Raw genomic sequence first — 19,384 nt, 5'->3', positions numbered from 1 at the left:
ATAGGTCATTACAACCATAGAAATCAGTTCCTCAATGGTTGAAATTGGTCGAGTCTCAAAAAAATAAAAAGTTATCTGACTTGGCAAATCTTTTGAGACCTTTGGTTTATTTGACATGGTTGGATTGATAAGTGCAAGATAATGGATTTTCTAAAAAGATCTGAGGTTAGAAAAGTTTACCAGAAACATTTCAGTGGAATAGTTTGAATTACAGAGAGTTGTCCCAGGAAATTTTATGAGCTGTTGTATTCAGAATCCATTTATTGAGGGTACCCATTAGATGGAATACTTTATGACACTCTAGTTCACAAAGCATTACTGCGTATGCTACATTGTTTAATTCTCATGGTGATCTTGTGACTCTCCCAGGATCATACAGGTTGTTGGTGTCAGAGCCAGAACTTGACTCAAGTAATAGCAAAGCTTGTTCTTTCTCACGAAAGTGATAGCATGATAGTCTTTTTTTTTCCCCTCTAGATTAAATTCTTGCAAAGGGGAGGAGGAAGACCTTGAAGTCAATGTTGAAATGACTCTGCAAGATGAAATCCAACGGGTGACTAATATCAAAACTTCTGCCAAAATTAAGTGAGTGAAAATGTAGTATCTGAGAGAACTATCTTAAGTATTGTAGAAATAGTAAGCTACAAAGTTAAGTTGACTTTTTCATGCTAGTCGTAAGCAGTCTATATGAATTATGTATTTGGAGACAGTGGTCATGGGACACCTGTGTCATGCTCGGCTCCTACTGCCCTCATCGTGGGCCCACTTATTCATCATCTCATATTTGTTTTATTATAATAACCTTTTGTCTGTTTACTATTACTGCCAATTAAAAAGAAAAATGTATACCCTGTGTTCTGAAAGAATTTAAGGTCATTTATGAAAAATACATACACCAAAACAAGATATATGTCAGATCCAGTATCTGAGCCCAGGTTTCTTTGACTTAAAAGCTTATATTTGACTACCATCCAATACTCCGTGCACTCTTATTTATAGAATTCTTTATACTCCTTCAAACTTTGTATAGATCGAGGACATTGCAAAGCCTTTCTCGTAGAAAAAGTTGACCTTGTGAGCTAAGATGGTAGCTAGAACATTTATGAATATTTTCTCCTGCAGATCCTTTGACTTGATTCATTCACCTCAAGGAGAGTTAAAGGCTGTCTTCCTGCTGCAGAACAACTTGGTGGAGTTATATTCTCTGAGTCCATCTGCCCCTACTCCTCAGCCTGTCAGGACAAGCAGAATTGCCATCGGGGGTCATCGCAGTGATGTGCGGACTTTGTCATTCAGCTCAGACAATATTGCCGTCCTTTCAGCATCAGCTGATTCCATTAAGATATGGAACAGGTGTGTGAAATGATGCTTTCTCTAGCTTTATCCAATAGCATTTTCTTCCCTTTAAATTAGTCTTTAGTATTCTTGATAGTTAGTTATTAGTTTCTTAAGGTCTTAAATACACTGAACTCAAAATGTGTCTTCAGTGCATTTTGACCATAGGCCTGTGGAATTTACAGTAGGAAAAGTTGCCTTTTTAAATTTGGTGCAAAAAAAATGCAAGCTTATTCCGTATCTGAAGCTTATAGCTGTACTTGGCTAGAGAAAAACACACAAACATCCTGCCTAAAGTAGGCTCTTAGTGCTGCCCAGTAATTTTCCCTTAATTTCTCATTCCTTACTTTCCTAGATGACTATTTCACACCTTCTTTTCCCTCCTCAAACACCTCTAGTATCTTTAAGCTGATGCCCTTTCTCCCTCGTTCACTGAAAAAATAGAATCATGTCAGAAACATTCATATGCTCCCATTACATATGCCGATTTAGCTGCATCTCATCCACATGATCTGTTTTTCCTCCCACTACTATGTTGGTGCTCCTAACCAAAGTTAATCACTTGTATATGAGGTTCCTTCTCCTCTCGCCTTCTAGCAATTTTCCTCCCTCTCTTGCATCATTAATTTTCCCTCTATTGGGTCATCCCATCAGCATACAGATATGCTGTAATATCTCCCTTCTTAAAAGAAATAATACCTTTCTCTCCTGATATCTTTCTCCAGTTATCTCCCCATCCTCTGATTCCTTTTCTCCATCCTGTCTTCATCTGTCTCCCACCAGGCTGTTAGTCCCCATTTCACCAAAATAGCTCTTGTCTCATCAATGATCTTCATGTTTCTAAATCCAGTGACCTGTAAGCTTCATTTGACACTCTCTCCTTGAGCTGATAACTTTCTCCTCTTTGACTTTCATGACTTCTCCTTCTTCTGCTGGCTGTTTTTCCTCAGTCTTTGCTGGATCCTGCTCACCTTTTGACCTCTAGATGTTGGAATACTTCAGGGAGAGTCTTTGGACCTATTCTCGATCTACACTCACTTTATGTGTTTTCTAGTCACATGGCTTTCTCTATGTCAATGCCACATAAATTTATATTTCTAGCCTTAGGCTCTCCCTGGACATCCGACTCATATATGCAAAGCTTTTGTATCACCACTTGGATGTCTAATTAGGCATCTCAAATTTTTATACATCCCAAACCATACTTGTGATCTTCATTTCTCCAACATTCTCCATACCTGTTGTTCCTACAGACTGCCCCATCTTAGTAAATAATTACTTCCTTCCAATTCTAACCCAAATCCGTGTAGCCATTTTTGATTCTCTCTCATATCCCATGTCCAGTTAATTAGCAAATCCTATCAGCTCTACCTTCAAAATTTATCCAGAATCCAGCAACATCTCATCACCTGTGCTGCCACCACCCAATTCGTACCACCATCATCTCTCATCTGGATTGTTGTAATAGTTTCCCGACTGATCTCCCTGCTTCCTTACTTGCCCCTCTGTAGTCTCTTCTCAACACAGCAGCCTATGTAATCTTTTTATAATGGAAGTTATGTCACATCCAATAGATGCTCCTCACTCTAACTAAAAGCCTAAGTCCTCACAAACCTTATCTCTTACTGCGCTCCCCTTTTGCTCCACTGGAGCCACACTGGCCTTCTGATTATCCTGTAAGCACAGCAAGAACATGCCTGTGTCGTGGCTATTGTGCTCCCTAGTCTTTCTGCCTGGAGCCACCTTCCCTCGTTTCTCTCAGGCTTTCTCCCTGTCTTCTCATCAGATGGCAGTGCTGCTGTCCTCTTCCCACCCTTGCACTCTTTATCCCCTTCCCCAGCATTGTGTTTCTCCATAGCACCTGCAGTCACCTGGTATACCAATATTTATTTGTCTCATTTCTAAAGAATGTTAAGGATGAGATTTGGGACTTCTGTTTAATTCACTGGTATGTTTCCAGCACCTAGAATAGTACCTGGCATTCAGTAAATGTTTGTTGAATTAAGTGGGCATTTGATATATATTTGTTGAATGGATGAATGTTTATGGTGCAATAAAATGAACTTTACTTGTAGGGATCTATAATAATATGCTAATCAACCTGCAGTCCTATGGGCTCATGTACTTCTTTGTGGTGGCAGGTTGGGCTCTGTTGAGCCCAGCAGATGCTTTTCTCTGCCCTGCTTGTGTATAATCTCTTCTTGAGGATTAGGAGGCCCTTACAAAGAAAACAAAGTTAGGTGCCACTGAACATTTTCTCCCTAGAATATAATTGGGTCTGTGCCCGGGATATTCATTCAGGCTTTGTCCTCTCTCATGTTGATCACTCAGTGTGGCTTAGTGTGTATTGAACATACACGCTGACCTCTAAGATGCGGAAGCAGGTTCTCTTGACATACAAGTTCTTTATCCCTTCTTTCTTCCAGGTCTACACTGCAGTGTATTCGCACGATGACCTGTGAATATGCGCTTTGCTCATTCTTTGTACCTGGTGATAGGCAGGTGGTCATAGGAACAAAGGTAAACTGAGACTTTTTCTTGGGTGTTGAGGGGCTTTTCTACTCAATATTAAAGTTATTTGAGCAATCTGGTTCTTTTTTTAGCATACTGGAAATGTATTAGAGCTGGATGAGAAAGTGTTAGTTCACTGCCCTTTTTTTGAGGTTTTTTTTTAAGTTGTTTTCTTTATTTGTTTCTAAAATAATCAAACCTTATGTCACATTATGAAGAAGAAAATTAAATCATAACCCTAACATAACTGTCATTAACATTTTGGTGAACAGCCTTTCATGCATCTTTTATGAGTACATATATAATTGTGTTTTGAGAAGACCAGTGATAAAATACATGAAGTACCTAGCATTGTGCTTGGTGGATAGAAACATTCAGTAAAGACAGACTGATCATCAGGTCCTCATTCCCAGCTGCTAATCAGATTGGGAGATAACCATGTGGGAATAAGCAGACATGGATTTGGATTCAGATTCTCTCCCTTACAAAATAGGTAATTTGGAGCAAGTCACCTAACTTCTCTTAGCGTGTGTTTCCTTATCTATAAAATGGGAAGATGACACTTTTTGATGGTGGCTGTTACATCAGATGGGCCTATGTTTGAATCCAAGCTCTTCCACTCACTAGCTGTGACCTTTGGGCAAGTTACTTAACCCTGTAAATTTGGTTTTCTCGTGTAAAATGATGTAAATTACCTGCCTCGCAGTAACAAAGCACTTAGCACAGAGACTGGCTCACAGGAAATAACTGATAAATAAGAGCTGGTAGCAGAAGTAGCAGTAGTGGTAGTAGGAGCAGTAGTGAGAATAAAATGGGAGAAGGTCCATGGAATGTTTTGAAAAGTGCTTTGCAAGTATTTGTCATCTTTATCCCTCTAAACCAATGCCATATTTGCATGATTATATTATTGGAAAACCTATGTATCACAATGGATATTTTTTGCCCAGCAAAAGTGTAAAGTAAGCTGGAGAAGTTTTAGGGTCAATGTCAAGGAAAGAGCGTTAAATTTCAGTTAAAAGTTTCCCTCATTTTTCATTCATTCTTTCAGCAAACGTCCATCTACTGTTTACTGTTGAGAAAGCATTTTGCAAATTGCTTCGAAGACTACCTATATGACTAAAGTACAATCCGTAGCCCAGTCTCTGTGCTAGGCAGTTAATGTACATTATCTCATTTAATCCCCACACCAGCTTAGCGAGGTTGGTGATATAAACTCCATTTTACAGATGAAAAAACAGCCTCATGGAGATGAATTCACCAACAGTCACAGAGTTGGAAAGAGGCAGCCCTGGGACTCAAGTCTTTCTTCTTAACCCTCTTGCCACCATGTGTGCAGAAGGGCATCAGAGAGCAGGCTTTGCTGTTGTGTTTGTTCCATGCTGGCACCGCGACTGCAGCACATACAGAGTTTTAAAGAGCAAGCGTAGCTGAATGTTTCCTAAGCTACCACAATTTTTTTTTAAGTTCATTGTCCTCCCTAGCATCGTAGGTAGATTTGTATTTCTTATTGTCAGTGTATTGTAGAGCAGGAAACCTAAACTAGATGGAGAAGAGTTGGTTAAGGCAATTACTGTAGAGGATGGGCCACTTAGGACTGATTAAACTTTAAAGATTTTTAGGTTTGCCATTTGCTATTATGTTTATTCTGATATTTCCCTTTTGAAGTTGGGGAACTGAAAATGACAAGAGTCCAGTACTACAAGGTTGTCCTGTTCCATAGTGTACAGCATAGCAGCCCTGCCAAGGTTAACTTAACACGTCACTAGGGATTTCACAGCATTTATTCAGATAGGAAGTACAGAGCATGGAGCGTGGATTCCATTTCTAAGCAGTTGGCCGTGTAGTTGATGCTTGGTTATGAAATCTTTTCTAACCTGTGTAGGCATGAATCATGGAAGTTGTAGGTGTGCTCATGAGAGCTGTGCTCATTTTGTGTCTTCCATAGACAGGAAAGCTACAGCTTTATGACTTGGCCTCAGGAAATCTGCTGGAGACGATAGATGCACATGATGGAGCTTTATGGTCCTTGTCTCTTTCTCCAGATCAGGTAACTAAGCCAGATGTTAAGATATGGACTTCAGTACTCTGGCTGCATTTCCCATTTCTTATCTCAAGTTTTACTGCTGCCTAACAGATCTCTTTCAGGGTTTCTTTAAGGAAAGCCCATGTTTTATCTGATCTTTAGATTTCATATATGAGGTTATATTGTGCCTGATAATATGAATAGCTGTCATTGTGAAATGAGTTCTTGTTCAGCTGCTCTTCATCATCAGCTACATGAAATCAGACCCTCATGATTTTTTACCAGTGGTTTGTGATACCTCTTAAGAGGAAATATTTCCTTGGGCAACACAATGCAGAGGATAGAGTAGACTTTTCTGCTCCCCTTTTAGTCCATACATCTATGACTATGTAAAACTAGTGTTTTTTAGCAAATGTGTCAGCCCTTTCGAGTCAGTAGCAGTGTGCTTCCCTTCAGAGGAGTCACCCTGGAGAACTGTATACTTATTCTAGTAATGGTGCTCTTGCTCAGAACATTCTGAGATATTTTTTGACAATACCTTAAGAGATTGTGGCCTGTTCATTTGAATATTCCCAATGGTGGCAAACCTTCATCCACTGAAAATAGATATTATTTTTGGAAAAAATAGAATATGGAATTTAGAATGGGTAATGCCATTTGGGGCAGAAAAAGCAGCATTTAAAATTTGAACAGTAATAACACCTTGCATTTGTCGAGTGTAGAGTGTTCTATCTTTTCCAAAGTACTTTCACATCCATTATGTCATTTATTGTTACTTTTACAATGGTTTTATAAACCAGGTAGTCTTTATCACTACAACAACACTAAGTATCGTGGTAAGGTTGTCTCCCATGTTACAGACCTCTGACATGGCAGAATAGACACTTGAGATCTAGTTTTCTGACTCCATGTTCTATATACTTTGCACTAACACTGCAATGTGATGAGACTAATTTCCTTGGTACTGGAAAACAGTTTCAAACATACTTTAAGCAGGGACATTGCAGGAATAAATTTATACCCTTCTAAGGTGAATACTTGGAACAAACTTATTTAGATTATCCAGGCTATGTATATTTGTCAAACTGTTTTACTGCTTAATGGCAAACTCTTTTGACTGTTGCCTTCTTAGTTGGAGCAAAAAACCCCACAGTGTTCATTGAGTCTTTCTTCTGGTTGCTGAATAAAAGTATAACTAGAACTTTACCTTAGTTATCTTTTGTCTACCTTAGTGTCTGCTAGGAATTCTCAGATAAGGTCTGGGGCAGTAGCCCCAAAAGAGCTATGAAAGGGATTAGGGAGAAACCACATTTTTCTTAATTCTTGTTCCATGCTCTTAAATAAAAATGGTCTTTTATACTATTTTGATGTCTTATCAAAGTTTCTGTACTAAAATATTTTTTAATTGAAATGTCATTTGATTTTCAGCGTGGCTTTGTGACAGGTGGTGCAGATAAAGCTGTCAAGTTCTGGGATTTTGAGTTGGTGAAAGATGAAAGTAGTACCCAAAAGAGGTGAGTAAACATTTTTTGTGTCCTTTTTTTTGGAGTGAAAGTGGGGAAGCACCGAATGGACTTTTGACGTGTATATTTCTGTTGAGCTCCAGAGAGTTTTTGGAATTTTTGCCTCTGTAGAATACTCATTATTTTTTCTTGACGCTTTCTGTGATGCTAGACTTACTGTGAAGCAAACCCGAACCTTGCAACTAGACGAAGATGTTCTGTGTGTCAGTTACTCTCCCAATCAAAAGCTGCTGGCTGTGTCTTTGCTGGACTGTACAGTGAAAATTTTCTATGTTGACACTTTAAAGGTACAGTGGTCACTCCTGGGAATATTTTCTTTGTTTGTTTCTGACTGACCTTGAGTTGAGACTGTAAAGTGGCCTTGACTGTGCCCAGCAGTAGTATGTTTCTAAAAATTTGTGAGTGAATCAAGACATTGTAGGGGCACTAGGAAAACTAGAGTTTTACAAGAATCCTTTGGTCCAATTTTTTTGAATTTTGTTTAAAGCAAGTTATATTTCATGTGTTCAGAAAATCTGTGAACAGAAACTTTTATCATAGCCAGTAGTTCTAAGAGCATTGCTGGATGTCCTGGGCAGTGATTCTACACTTGGCTGTACATCAGGGTCATTTGGGTTGCTTTTAAAAATATGGATTACTGGGCCCTTTGCCCAGAGAGTCAGTAGGACTGGATTGAGCCTGGGAATATTGTGAAGCAAGTGTGCCAGAGTCTTTTCAGTAAGAGATCCAGAGAGCATCTCTGCCATATTCTGAGTGGGGCGGTAGGCTTCCGGGACATCGCTGGCGCCACTTGTTGCAGTGTTCTTGGCAAGTGCGTGCAGGGTCTGTATGCTAGACATAGGTTCAAGCTGCCTTCACTGGTTTGTTGTCTCTTTGAAAATACAGACATAAAGCAATCCAGGACAGTTTTTAGCATTGTATTTTAAAGTTATATTTTAGATCCACATGTAATAAATTATGCTATATTTTATACACGGACATGACTGACTTATATATATATTTTTTAATGTGTAGTTTTTTCTCTCGCTATATGGACACAAACTGCCTGTTATATGCATGGACATCTCTTATGTAAGTAAAATTTAAATAGTGTGTCAGTAACAGGTTGTCTTTTCTAACGCACTTTCTTAGTTCTTGTCTGGATATCTTCATTTTAGAGTATTTATTTTTTCATTCTGTTGTATATCTGACTTTCTCCAAAAAAAAAACCTCGTGAAGTAATATATATTATAATCACATCTTAAATATAAACATGTATTACTTTAATGCTTTCAGAATATTTTCACAAATATCTGAATTAATCCTCATAACTAACTCCCTGTTGTGGATTCCCCAAATAGTATTTTGTTGTCTAAAATACTGTAATTGGTAGAGCACCCTAAAATATGAAAGACTTTAAAAAAAAGCATCCCCTTTTATTCTGAAGGATAATATTGGTAAGGAAGATGGAACTTGGCTTTATATTTGGATATTTACGATATTTTGAACTACATATACTTTTAGTCTCTTAACCAAAATCATATTTTTGCAGTGTCTAGTTATATATTTAGAAACAGCGGCATCCAGGTGAAAGGAATTGGCCCTCTGCTTTAGCTGTCTGGGATCAGTGCATTCACAGAATAAGTTGGTGTTAAAAAATATTTCAGATTTTCTTGTTATTTTGATAACCATTTGAACTAGGCATTGAAATAGAAAGAATAAGAGAAATAGTAATAGGGAACAGGAGATAAAAGTCTAAGTCATAAACATTCTAGTAGATTCTTTCCCAGCCTCACTTTTTCCTTTTCTTGCCTTCTTCCTCTCTCCCCCCAAATCTTATGACAGAGATTTTTTTTTTTTTTCCCCTATCTGTTTAACAAAGTAAATAGATAACCTACATCCAGGCACAACACTATCCTTGGAGCAGTACGAAAACATTTAAGCCACCGAGTTCTTGCTTTCACTTAAGAAGCTTTTAAAGTAAATCTGTAGGCAAAAGCAAAGAAGTAGGTGCTTTTGGTAGAGAGATGAAATTAATTTTTTGGCATTGATTTTAATGTTTTTGAAAGCAATGGGTTAAATGTTCTGGTTAGCTTTTCTTTATTCAATTTACAGAATTTCAGATAATCAAGTGGTGTTTTACCTGTCTTCCTCATAGGATGGAGCACTAATAGCAACTGGCTCTGCTGACAGGAATGTGAAAATCTGGGGTTTGGACTTTGGGGACTGCCACAAGTCTCTCTTTGCACATGATGACAGGTAGGTGCAGTCTTTTCTGGGACCTCCCTTTGAGTCACCTGTAAGTATCATCTCCCTTGAGCATCGTGTTTATTATTTAGTATTCTCAGTCATAAATTGAAAGTTCTACATGTAAATAATCAGACAGTCTAGAACTAGCTGTCCAGAAGCTATTTATGTGCATAAGGCTCTTTCTAATAATGTGGAATTGGATGACATTTGAATATTTCTCTCCCTTTTTAGTGTGATGTACCTACGGTTTGTACCCAAGTCTCACCTCTTCTTCACTGCTGGGAAAGACCGTAAGATTAAGCAGTGGGATGCGGACAAATTTGAACACATACAAACCCTGGAGGTAACCTCTTGCGTGCTTTGCTTGCTCAGTACTTAACTACTTTTTAAGATTGAGTGTTGATCCCCCACTAATGTAAGCAGATGGCTGTCTATGAGTAAGGTGTTCTTACTCAGGCTTTTTGTTTCTGTTTTTTCTCTCTCCAGGGGCACCACCAGGAAATATGGTGTTTGGCTGTAAGCCCCAGTGGAGACTATGTTGTGTCATCGTCCCATGACAAATCTCTGAGACTTTGGGAGAGAACAAGGGAGCCTCTTATTCTTGAGGAAGAAAGGGAGATGGTGAGGACTTTAGGCTTGGTTACAAATGTGCTGGTGGGTGTGTGACATGCTGTCCCAGGTGAAGTCTGTCCAGTGCAGTCACACCTCAGTTGGTGCAGGTCCAAGAACCTCCAGGAGAAGTTTCCAAGACGACTGTCACCATTTCTGCAGTTAGGCGGAGACAGAGATGCCATTAAGGGATTGTATTTTGAAACAAGCAGATTCTCACTGTCTCATTTCACTTCATGTGCAGACCATGTATTTTCTTTTAAATTAATTTATATCTATCTCTTGGCAGCAAAGGGAAGCAGAATATGAGGAGAGTGTGGCCAAAGAAGACCAACCAGCAGTAAGTAAATCTTTTGGGACCCCGAGATTGTGCTCTGTAATTATCTTATTGGGATTTACTGTAATTTTAAGAATTTCTAACGGAATCAGAACTGGGGCTACATGCTGAAGTCATCACCAGCTGATAAGGGAGGGAATCTGTGTGGTCCTTTTAAATTCAGCAATATATCCTGATTTTATGGGATAAATGATTGACCAAATTTAGTATTGAAGATTGTCATTCTGCCTTTTTTTTTTTAAGGAGGTTTCAGGGAATTATTTCATTCCAAAATGAAATAATTTTCAAGAATGAAAATCAAAGATTTGAGAAGTTGGGCATTCTCTTTAAACATTTGTAGAGCAGGATATTCTTATGATAACATATATAAAACGGTTAACATGGTGTCTGACTTACTAAGTACTCAATTAGTCGTAGCTGATAATACCGTCTTCTCATTGTCATAACACAGTAATGCCTGTTCTTTTATGGATATAAGATTAATTTATTGGCTTTTTAATGCCTGTCAATGATATTTTTCAAAGATCTCTCTGTTTCTGACAGGTTCCAGGAGAGACTCAAGGTGACAATTACTTTACTGGAAAGAAAACTATTGAAACGGTCAAAGCAGTAAGTTGATATAGAATATAGTATCTCATTTTTCAGTAGCATCCCGACTTTTTATTAAAAGCCTTTATCAACCAAATAGCCGTTTTGTGGGAAAAATTTCATGAAATTTATAGATGGGGATCATAACCTATGTTTTCCTCCCTTGTAACCAAGGACAAGAGTAGTGCTGAATCTGTTTAATCAGTACATGGTTTCTAGAAAGGAAAGCTTGATCTCCTGAAAGTAGCACCTTTCAAGTGTTGCTGGGAGCTGCTCTCAAGGTGTCCACATATGGTCTTACCTGAATCCGTGACACATAGTCTCCTCCCTGTAAATTAAAGAAAAAGAAAAGAAAAACCAAAGACGTCTTTAAATGCTGTTGGCATTCTGTTGGCACATCTTTATTAAACTGACTCAAGCTATTTTATTTGGTAAATTTCTAGTCAGACCTTCCAGTTGCAGTGTTGTGGTATGATGGAGTGCGTTGTGATGATTTCTGTCCTTTATCGCCATCTGTGTAGGCTGAGAGGATCATGGAGGCTGTTGAGCTATACCGAGAAGAAACTGCAAAAATGAAAGAACACAAAGCCATTTGTAAAGCTGCAGGGAAGGAGGTAGGACAGTCCATTAAGTTCTCTCTGGGAAACATTTGTAAATAGAGACAATTCCTGAGAAGAAAACCACTGTTTCAGGATTTATTAACTCAGATCAGGAAATGAGATAAATGTAACAGAATTTTTTCTAATTCAGATATTAGAAAGCAGGAATTAAGGAACTGGGAGGAAGGAAGCTTGGTCTTAATAAAAAGAGAAGGATGGGAAATTATAGATTGAGGTGATTATTGTATTGAGTAGAAACTCATGCTCCTACTTTGGTTTGGGAGACAGGGTAACCATTTCAGATTTCTAGATGAAATGTATTGCCCAAACTCATTCGTAAGCACAATAGAAACTAAAAGGCCTGATAATTCTTGTATACTCTTTCAGTTTTTAGGGTCTCTATTTTCTCTTTTCAAAATGTAAAATACTGTTATCACCATACCTGTGAAGAGCACTATCAAAGTCCTGTTTTTTAATGACTTGATTTAATAATTTCTTCATAGGTTCCTCATCCCATCAACCCCATCTTGATGGCTTATGGCAATATTTCTGTGAGTAGAATGTCTAACAGTTTCCCCTTGGTCATTCAAAGGTTACTTCAAGGACAAGAGAGGAAGTGAAGAGGCATTATGATTTGAGAATGGATGCACTGGGAAATACTTGTCTTTAAAAATCTCTCTTGAATGGTGGAATCCTCTAGGATATTTTGTATTTCAAAAGGACGATTTTAGTGTACCTTTCAATTCAGCTTTTTTGGTTGGACTGAACTGGCATTCTTCTATTTTCTAGTGCTTATTTATGTTCAGTATCCAAAGCCCTCTGAAGATTCTGTTCATTTAAATGAACTTTGAAATTGAAGGTTTTAGAGGAAAAGTTGACATAAATCAGTCAGAGAAGGGAGGAGAGAGAGTGAGTAGTGGAAGAACGAATGCATATCTAGCAATCTCAGATTACTTAGTGCTTTATGTGTATGTCTCATTCATCCCAATAATCATGAGTCAGTGCATCTTCATTTTATAAATAGGAAACTGGCCTGACTTCTAGATAGAAGGTAGCATAGTTGGTAAGTGGCACAGCTGGATTATCAACCCAGATATGACTAACTCAAAGCCCATGGATGTCTTGCCATTTTTGAACAGTTTCTTAAGTGAGGGGGAGGTGTCCCTGTTTTTAGGAGATGGAAACTAGAGAGCTTCAGTAGAAACCAGCCAAGAGTATCACTCATGCTGTTATGCTTCCTTTATAGCCTTCAGCTTATGTGTTGGAGATTTTTAAAGGAATCAAGTCAAGGTGAGTCCCAGTGCACAGTGATTATAATTTGTCTGCTAACATTTATCGAATGCTTGTCTAAACATGAAATAAATATAAATTATAATTGACAGTTATCTTCCTTATAGGTTTAACTATGGCAAAATTTTGATGGAAAATAATTCGTTATAATGTTCTTTTGAAGGTAGAATAGGAAGCTCTTCCTGAAGTGTGAAGGGAGATGCTTTCAAGGACAAAGGCAGGATAGAGCTACTTTACATTGTAGGTAATGAATTAATCTGTAATTCAGTCAGAAGTACCAAATCGAAACATTCATGTTGTGTGTTCCTTTGGCTTATTTTCTGTGTACATACACAATTGGAATCGTACTGTTTGTATCCTGTTCTTTTTTACAGAATATTTCCTGAGCCTTTGCTCGAGTTATTGATATTCTTCAAAAAACATATTATTGAATTCACAATATTCCATTGTATGAATAATTACTACTGGATGTTGCTTTTTGTTTTTTGCTATTATCAATCCTGCTTCAGTGAACACCTTATTATATAAATCTTTGTCATTGTTATCATTTTTCTTAAGACGAGTCCTGGCAGTCTAATAACTGATCAATGGGCATGAGCTTTTAAAGGCTTATGTTGCTGAATTACTTTCGAGAGTGCTTGTACTGATTTTTACCAGGCTTTTAAAAATTCTTTGCCAGTTTGAGAGGCAGAAGGTGATATGTATTATTTTCATTTCTTTTGATTATTAATGAAATTAAAATTTTATCATATTTGTTGGCCAATTATATTTTTTCCCTTGAATTTCAAGTTTACTTTCCCTTTCTTCTACTCTTTAGTAGTTTCTCTTACTGGTTTTTAAGAATTCTTTATATCTGTTGTCATATATTTTTGGAATAATTTTTCTTGTTTGTGATTTACCTTTTGATTTTATTTATGATTTTTTGTGTGTGCATGTGAAGAAGATTAACCCTGAGCTAATATCTGTTACCAGTCCTCCTCTTTTTGCTGAGGAAGATTGGCCCTGAGCTAACTAACATCTGTCCCCATCTTCCTCTACTTTATATGTGGGACACCCGCCACAGAATGGCGTGATAAGCGGTGCACAGGTCCGCGCCCAGGATCCAAACCTGCAAACCCTGGGCTGCCAAAGCAGAGCGCACGAATTTAACCACTATGCCACCAGGCCGGCCCCTGTTTATGATTTTGACCTACTGAAAGTTATTCTTTTTTCATAACAAATCTCAGTATCTAAATATATGCCTTGCAAGAAATAAACAGGACCTATCTGAGGATAATGATGAAACTTCACTAGAGATTGTAGAGGAAAATTTAAATCAATGGAGGTACTATGCATTCCTAGATGGGAGGATTCTGTGTTTTAAAGATTTAGTTTTTCTTAAACTAATTTATAGGTTTGTGATCCCAGTTGAAATCCTCTTGAGATTTCTAATTGGAATTGATGAAACGATACTAGAACTAGTTCAAGAAAAGTAAAACAAACTAAACCAGAACAAGAGGGAGCTATTCTAGATTAAAAAGCTACAAAATTAAAATAGGCAGGATTGTTGTCAGAATCGATCGATCATCAAAACAGACTTGAAAGCCCTGAAACAGACTCTTATCAATAAGGACTCAGTATGTGGTAAAAGAAGTATCATATGATGATGGAAAATTCAACAAAAAACTTTGGAGATTGGTTATCTGGAAGAAAAAGAGTTAGATTCTTCTACCATGCCATGGGCCAAAATGCATCACGTGGATTAAAATGTTAACTATAAAAAAACATTGAAAAGAGAACCATCTAGAATATAAATGAATATTCAATTTAACTCTGAATGGATAATATCTATTCAAGTAGAAGAGAAGTAGAAAAAATAGCGGAAAAGATTTAAAAATTGACCATGTTAAGAAATGTGGCATTTTTAATGTTAATTTTTTTTCTTCTTCAGTGAGCTGGAAGAATCTCTGCTTGTGCTGCCTTTCTCTTACGTCCCAGACATTCTTAAGCTCTTTAACGAATTCATCCAGCTGGGCTCTGATGTTGAACTTCTGTGCCGATGCCTCTTCTTTCTCCTCAGGTAACATCCCTTTGCGCAGAATCCCATGTCTACTCAGCAGAGCTGCTCTAGTCCTATAACTGAAGGTCTCAATGCTTTGAGATTAAGAAAGCTAATAATGTATCAGATTCAGAGACTGTTACAGAATTTCATTGCTGCCTGACATAAATTATTTCTTATCTTTTGGAATTAGTCTTGCCCTTAAAACAAGGGTAGTGATGGCCTACCTCTTTCATGTGAGACAATCCATTGCTTAGGAATGTGTAATCAGGCACAGGTCTCCAGGTTGGCGGCTAACATGGTAGCTCTGGTTCCAGTCAGTTCACTAAGAGCCCATTACTGAGTGGCCAGTTTGCCTCATTTGTTTCTTTTTCACTGTTTAGTTTAAGCAAAATGGTTTTGTTTTGTCCTCATAACAGCATTTTAAGGAATAGTGGATTTATTTTCCAGGTCTCTAATGGTACGAATGGAAAAGTAAGGGCATATATAGAGGGAATTAGAAACATAAAGAAAATATGTTCATTAGACTGTATTTTTACATATGAAGAATTCTTGTTATTATGTAATTGAGAAGAATGTATTTACAAAGGCTTAAGAATAGATTCTTCTTATCTCTCAGTCTCTGCCCCTCGTTTTCAAGCTGTTGTAGCTGGGAACAGGAGTGGAGACCAATTGAACATTCCTTAAAATGCTGTTATGAAGACAAAATAAAAACTGGTCAGCCAATACCAAATAGTTGAAAAAAAAAAAACAGGTATATTGAGTGAATTGGCATTTGGTGAATTGGCCTGTTTTCATGATTCTTAACCCTGCATTCCTTTTATGCTATCAGTGTAATAGCAAAAGAAGAACAATGATATGTTAATATTATGCTGTGGTCATATTTATACTTTTGAGCAAGGTGTGAGGACATAAATTCATCCTCAACAATATTACTAACAATTTCTTATTGCTATGGCGTATGTGCTGTTGAATCAGGGTTACTGGTCCTAAGAGAAACACCATGAATACTTCTAACATATCAGAGGGTTGTAGATGGTTACTGCCTCACAGGTAGATATGGCAAGTCACAATTGAGGGTGGGGGTGAACGTGGAGATTAAAGGAGCGTGGTTTCACCAAGGGCATCTTGGTACTCCAGGTCAGAGTCTGGCTCTCTGGTTGATGATTACCTCTTTTTTGCTGTAGTTTCATTAGAAATATTAATAAATCTTTGTTGAGTTAGCATTTCTTAGAAGGTTCATTTTCTCACTGAGCTTCCCATAAAATACCACTGTCAAAATCTATGGCGACCTGGTAGATTGCTCTGAAGAGTCAGGTTTGCAAATGAGTTGAATGTGTCATAATTCAGGATAATATTTTAAAAATTGTCATCAGAATGAACTGAACAGTAGAGAAGGAACTTTTTTTTTCTTTTTTGAGGAAGATTGGCCCTGAGCTAACATCTGTTGCCAATCTTCCTCCTTTTTTCCTTTTTTCTCCCCAAAGCCCCAGTAGATAATTGTATGTCACAGTTGTACATCCTTCTAGTTGCTCTATATGGGATGCCGCCTCAGCATGGCTTGATGAGTGGTGCGTAGGTCCATGCCAAGGCCCAAGGTGAACCCTGGGCCACCAAAGTGGAACATGTGAACTTACACTGTGCCACCAGGCCAGCCCGGGGAAGAAACGTCTTTAGTATTTTTTGCTAGAAGCATTTCTGTACTCCCATATGGTAAAATGAATTTTTTTTTTTTTGCTTTGATATTGTCTATTTGCTATTTCTAGAAGGGATAAGTAAAGCCAGAACCACTACCTCTCTTTGTAACCTGACTCTGTTGTATTTTTCTGTTAGGATTCACTTTGGGCAGATCACTAGCAACCAAATGCTTGTGCCAGTCATTGAAAAATTAAAGGAAACAACTATTTCAAAAGTCAGGCAAGTCCGCGTAAGTATCTTTGTAGAAATACAGTCACGAGGGGAAAATCCTAGTGTGTGTGTAACTTAGAAGTAGTGTAGTGTGCTGTGCTTTGTCTTTGGCAATATTGACCAGACATCTGTATTTGAGATAAGATTTTCATTGGAGCTGGTAGGAATAGGAAAAAAAACAAGACAAGACCTTAGACGGGGAGGGATGAGGAACAACACCTGCAGCATCGGTTCCCCTGACTCATGGAGGCTGCTCTGGTGAACTAAAGTGGGAGGAAGTTTGTCTAATCTTTCCTCTATTCCTCTCCAGGATGTTATCGGCTTCAATATGGCAGGTCTTGATTATCTCAAGAGGGAATGTGAGGCAAAAAGTGAAGTTATGTTTTTTGCTGATGCTACCAGCCACTTGGAAGAGAAGAAGAGGAAGAGGAAAAAGAGGGAGAAGCTAATTTTAACATTGACTTAGAACCCAAATGCGGTACCTTTTTCTGCTTTTTCTTTAAGAAAAAACTTCCAAATTAACCAGCACTAGAGTTGCTGTCAACTTAAAAATAACCAGGTAACAGAGTTTATCTTGTTGCAGAAGATCTCAGGATATGGTTCCCTGCTTTGCCTGAGGGAATTCCAGCGTGGGACTGTGGGCTCCATTTCTTGGACTGAACCACAGGATTAGTTTAAAATCCTTCTGTGCCCTCAAAGATTCAGCCCTGCAGGAGTTGTTCCCTATCTATTCTAGCAGAAGGCAAAGAATTTTTTTTAACTAGGCATTTGTTTTACTGGACTTGAAATTAACATTTCAAAAGTTTTTCTTTTTTTTTTAAGGCAGAAGATTTGTTGGTTGATTTGTTATTCTTTGTATTAGGTTTTACCTCCCACTGAGACAATCAGGTACAGGATTACTCTCTGCCCATTAATGCAGAATCATGGACTTACAGAGCTGAAAAATACTCTAAAAATTATCTAGAACAGCCTCCTTAAACTTAACCTCTTGCAAGTTGTTATATCTGTATATAAAGATATCCTAATTGCTAATTGTTTATACTTCTCTAAATAAAACAGTTGTTTCTAATTACAGCATAGTCCCTAAGATGCCTTGCTGGGCTTCTGAGTGATTGATACTGTGTGTGTGTGTGTGTGTGTGTGTGTGTAGGTGGGAATGTTTTAGGAAAAGATATTGACGCATACTTGTAGGCCAGGGGTTTTCTTTTGTGGGAAGTTTTTAAGTTACTAATTCACCTCCTTGTTATAGTTCTAGTCAGATTTTCTGTATCTTCTTTTGTCAGTTTCAGTAGCTTGAGTCTTTCTATGAATTTGTCCATTTTGTCTGAGTTGCTGTGTTGTAGTGCTACTGTTTTCTTGCCAGTCTCAGAGCTCCAGGTCTTGTGGCTTGGCTGTCTGTCCCAAGCACAAGTCTATGATTGTTCCTAAGCATAACAGTCACTGAAGTGAGGTAAGGAATATAGTGGTGTTATTTGTTGGGCAGAATAAGAGTCAGAATTTTGGCATTGAGTTCCTAAGGCTTAACTAGGAAAAGGCAAGAGAGTAAATTGTGGATTCGAAGTGCTTTCCAGTTGGAAGAATCAATCTTTTCTTTAGGCAGCTGTTCCTGCCACCAGGGAGAGGAGTTAGTTACTTAATTCTTGAATGATATCTTAATTCTTGAGTGAACAAAGGCTGAATCCATATCTTGTTTGTGCTTCTCGGAGTTGTTCATAAGAACATAAAGAAATGGCAGCATTTTCCATTAACATTTTTGATGATTTTCAACCAAAACAAGTTCCAGGAGGGCACTCCACAAGTATATGTTTTAAAAGTGCTGCTTTCCCATAGTTTTGCCACCATTTAAGATTAACAATACTAGGGGATTTAAAGCTGTTTCTGTCTAAGTGTTACACTAATCAAAGAGAAGGAGAACTTGTGATAGATGAAGTGATGAAGTACCTGAGTTATAACTTTTGGTCAAAATACTTGAAACTCCTTAACCCTAAAGGTTTGAGGTTAACCAGTGAGTTAAAAAGTAAAATTTAAGCCAAGCAGATTTCTAGTCATTAAGTCAGCATTTACTGGCTTAGCCAGCCGTTGGCTATATGTAATCCTTAATACAGAAACCATTTAATGAATAATATCTCTTGCAAATCATGCTCTAGTACCTGTAGAAGCCTGTAATGCCATAAAGAAAAACCTCATGAAGGGTTTAAGAGTATAACATCTTATTTTATATAGATATAAAATATGTATAAATCATACATAATATGTCTATTATATATAAATTATATATGCATATTATATATAATATATATTTTATTATTGTTATATATTATTATATATTATTTATAATATATATAATTTATAATATATATTATATAATATATATACATATGTATCTGTTTCCAT

At 37.5% G+C, this 19,384-nt stretch overlaps 1 protein-coding gene across 4 annotated transcripts in view; it reads left to right on the top strand.

Moving 5' to 3' along the window:
• The window catches only part of WDR3 (WD repeat domain 3), a 30,813-nt gene extending 12,749 nt beyond the window's left edge, over positions 1-18,064 (top strand). For 3 of the 4 annotated variants that reach the window (XM_087444747.1, XM_087444742.1, XM_014779969.2), the window contains exons 10-27: positions 478-585; positions 1,123-1,353; positions 3,762-3,855; positions 5,792-5,893; positions 7,298-7,383; positions 7,544-7,679; positions 8,407-8,463; positions 9,530-9,630; positions 9,853-9,964; positions 10,108-10,242; positions 10,520-10,570; positions 11,111-11,176; positions 11,677-11,769; positions 12,258-12,305; positions 13,001-13,044; positions 14,975-15,103; positions 16,916-17,009; positions 17,301-18,064. In XM_087444747.1, the coding sequence (XP_087300873.1) occupies positions 478-585; positions 1,123-1,353; positions 3,762-3,855; positions 5,792-5,893; positions 7,298-7,383; positions 7,544-7,679; positions 8,407-8,463; positions 9,530-9,630; positions 9,853-9,964; positions 10,108-10,242; positions 10,520-10,570; positions 11,111-11,176; positions 11,677-11,769; positions 12,258-12,305; positions 13,001-13,044; positions 14,975-15,103; positions 16,916-17,009; positions 17,301-17,456 (1,843 nt within the window). In that variant the 3' untranslated portion in view covers positions 17,457-18,064. The remainder of the gene's footprint in view (positions 1-477; positions 586-1,122; positions 1,354-3,761; positions 3,856-5,791; positions 5,894-7,297; positions 7,384-7,543; positions 7,680-8,406; positions 8,464-9,529; positions 9,631-9,852; positions 9,965-10,107; positions 10,243-10,519; positions 10,571-11,110; positions 11,177-11,676; positions 11,770-12,257; positions 12,306-13,000; positions 13,045-14,974; positions 15,104-16,915; positions 17,010-17,300) is intronic. The other variant, XM_087444755.1, reaches the window with a different exon arrangement.
• Positions 18,065-19,384: the final 1,320 nt, after the last annotated feature.

Source organism: Ceratotherium simum, chromosome 2 (assembly GCF_057802395.1).
Source record: "Ceratotherium simum simum isolate JZ-2026a chromosome 2, ASM5780239v1, whole genome shotgun sequence".
Taxonomy (NCBI): domain Eukaryota; kingdom Metazoa; phylum Chordata; class Mammalia; order Perissodactyla; family Rhinocerotidae; genus Ceratotherium; species Ceratotherium simum.
This window is presented reverse-complemented; position numbering and strand designations above follow the sequence as displayed.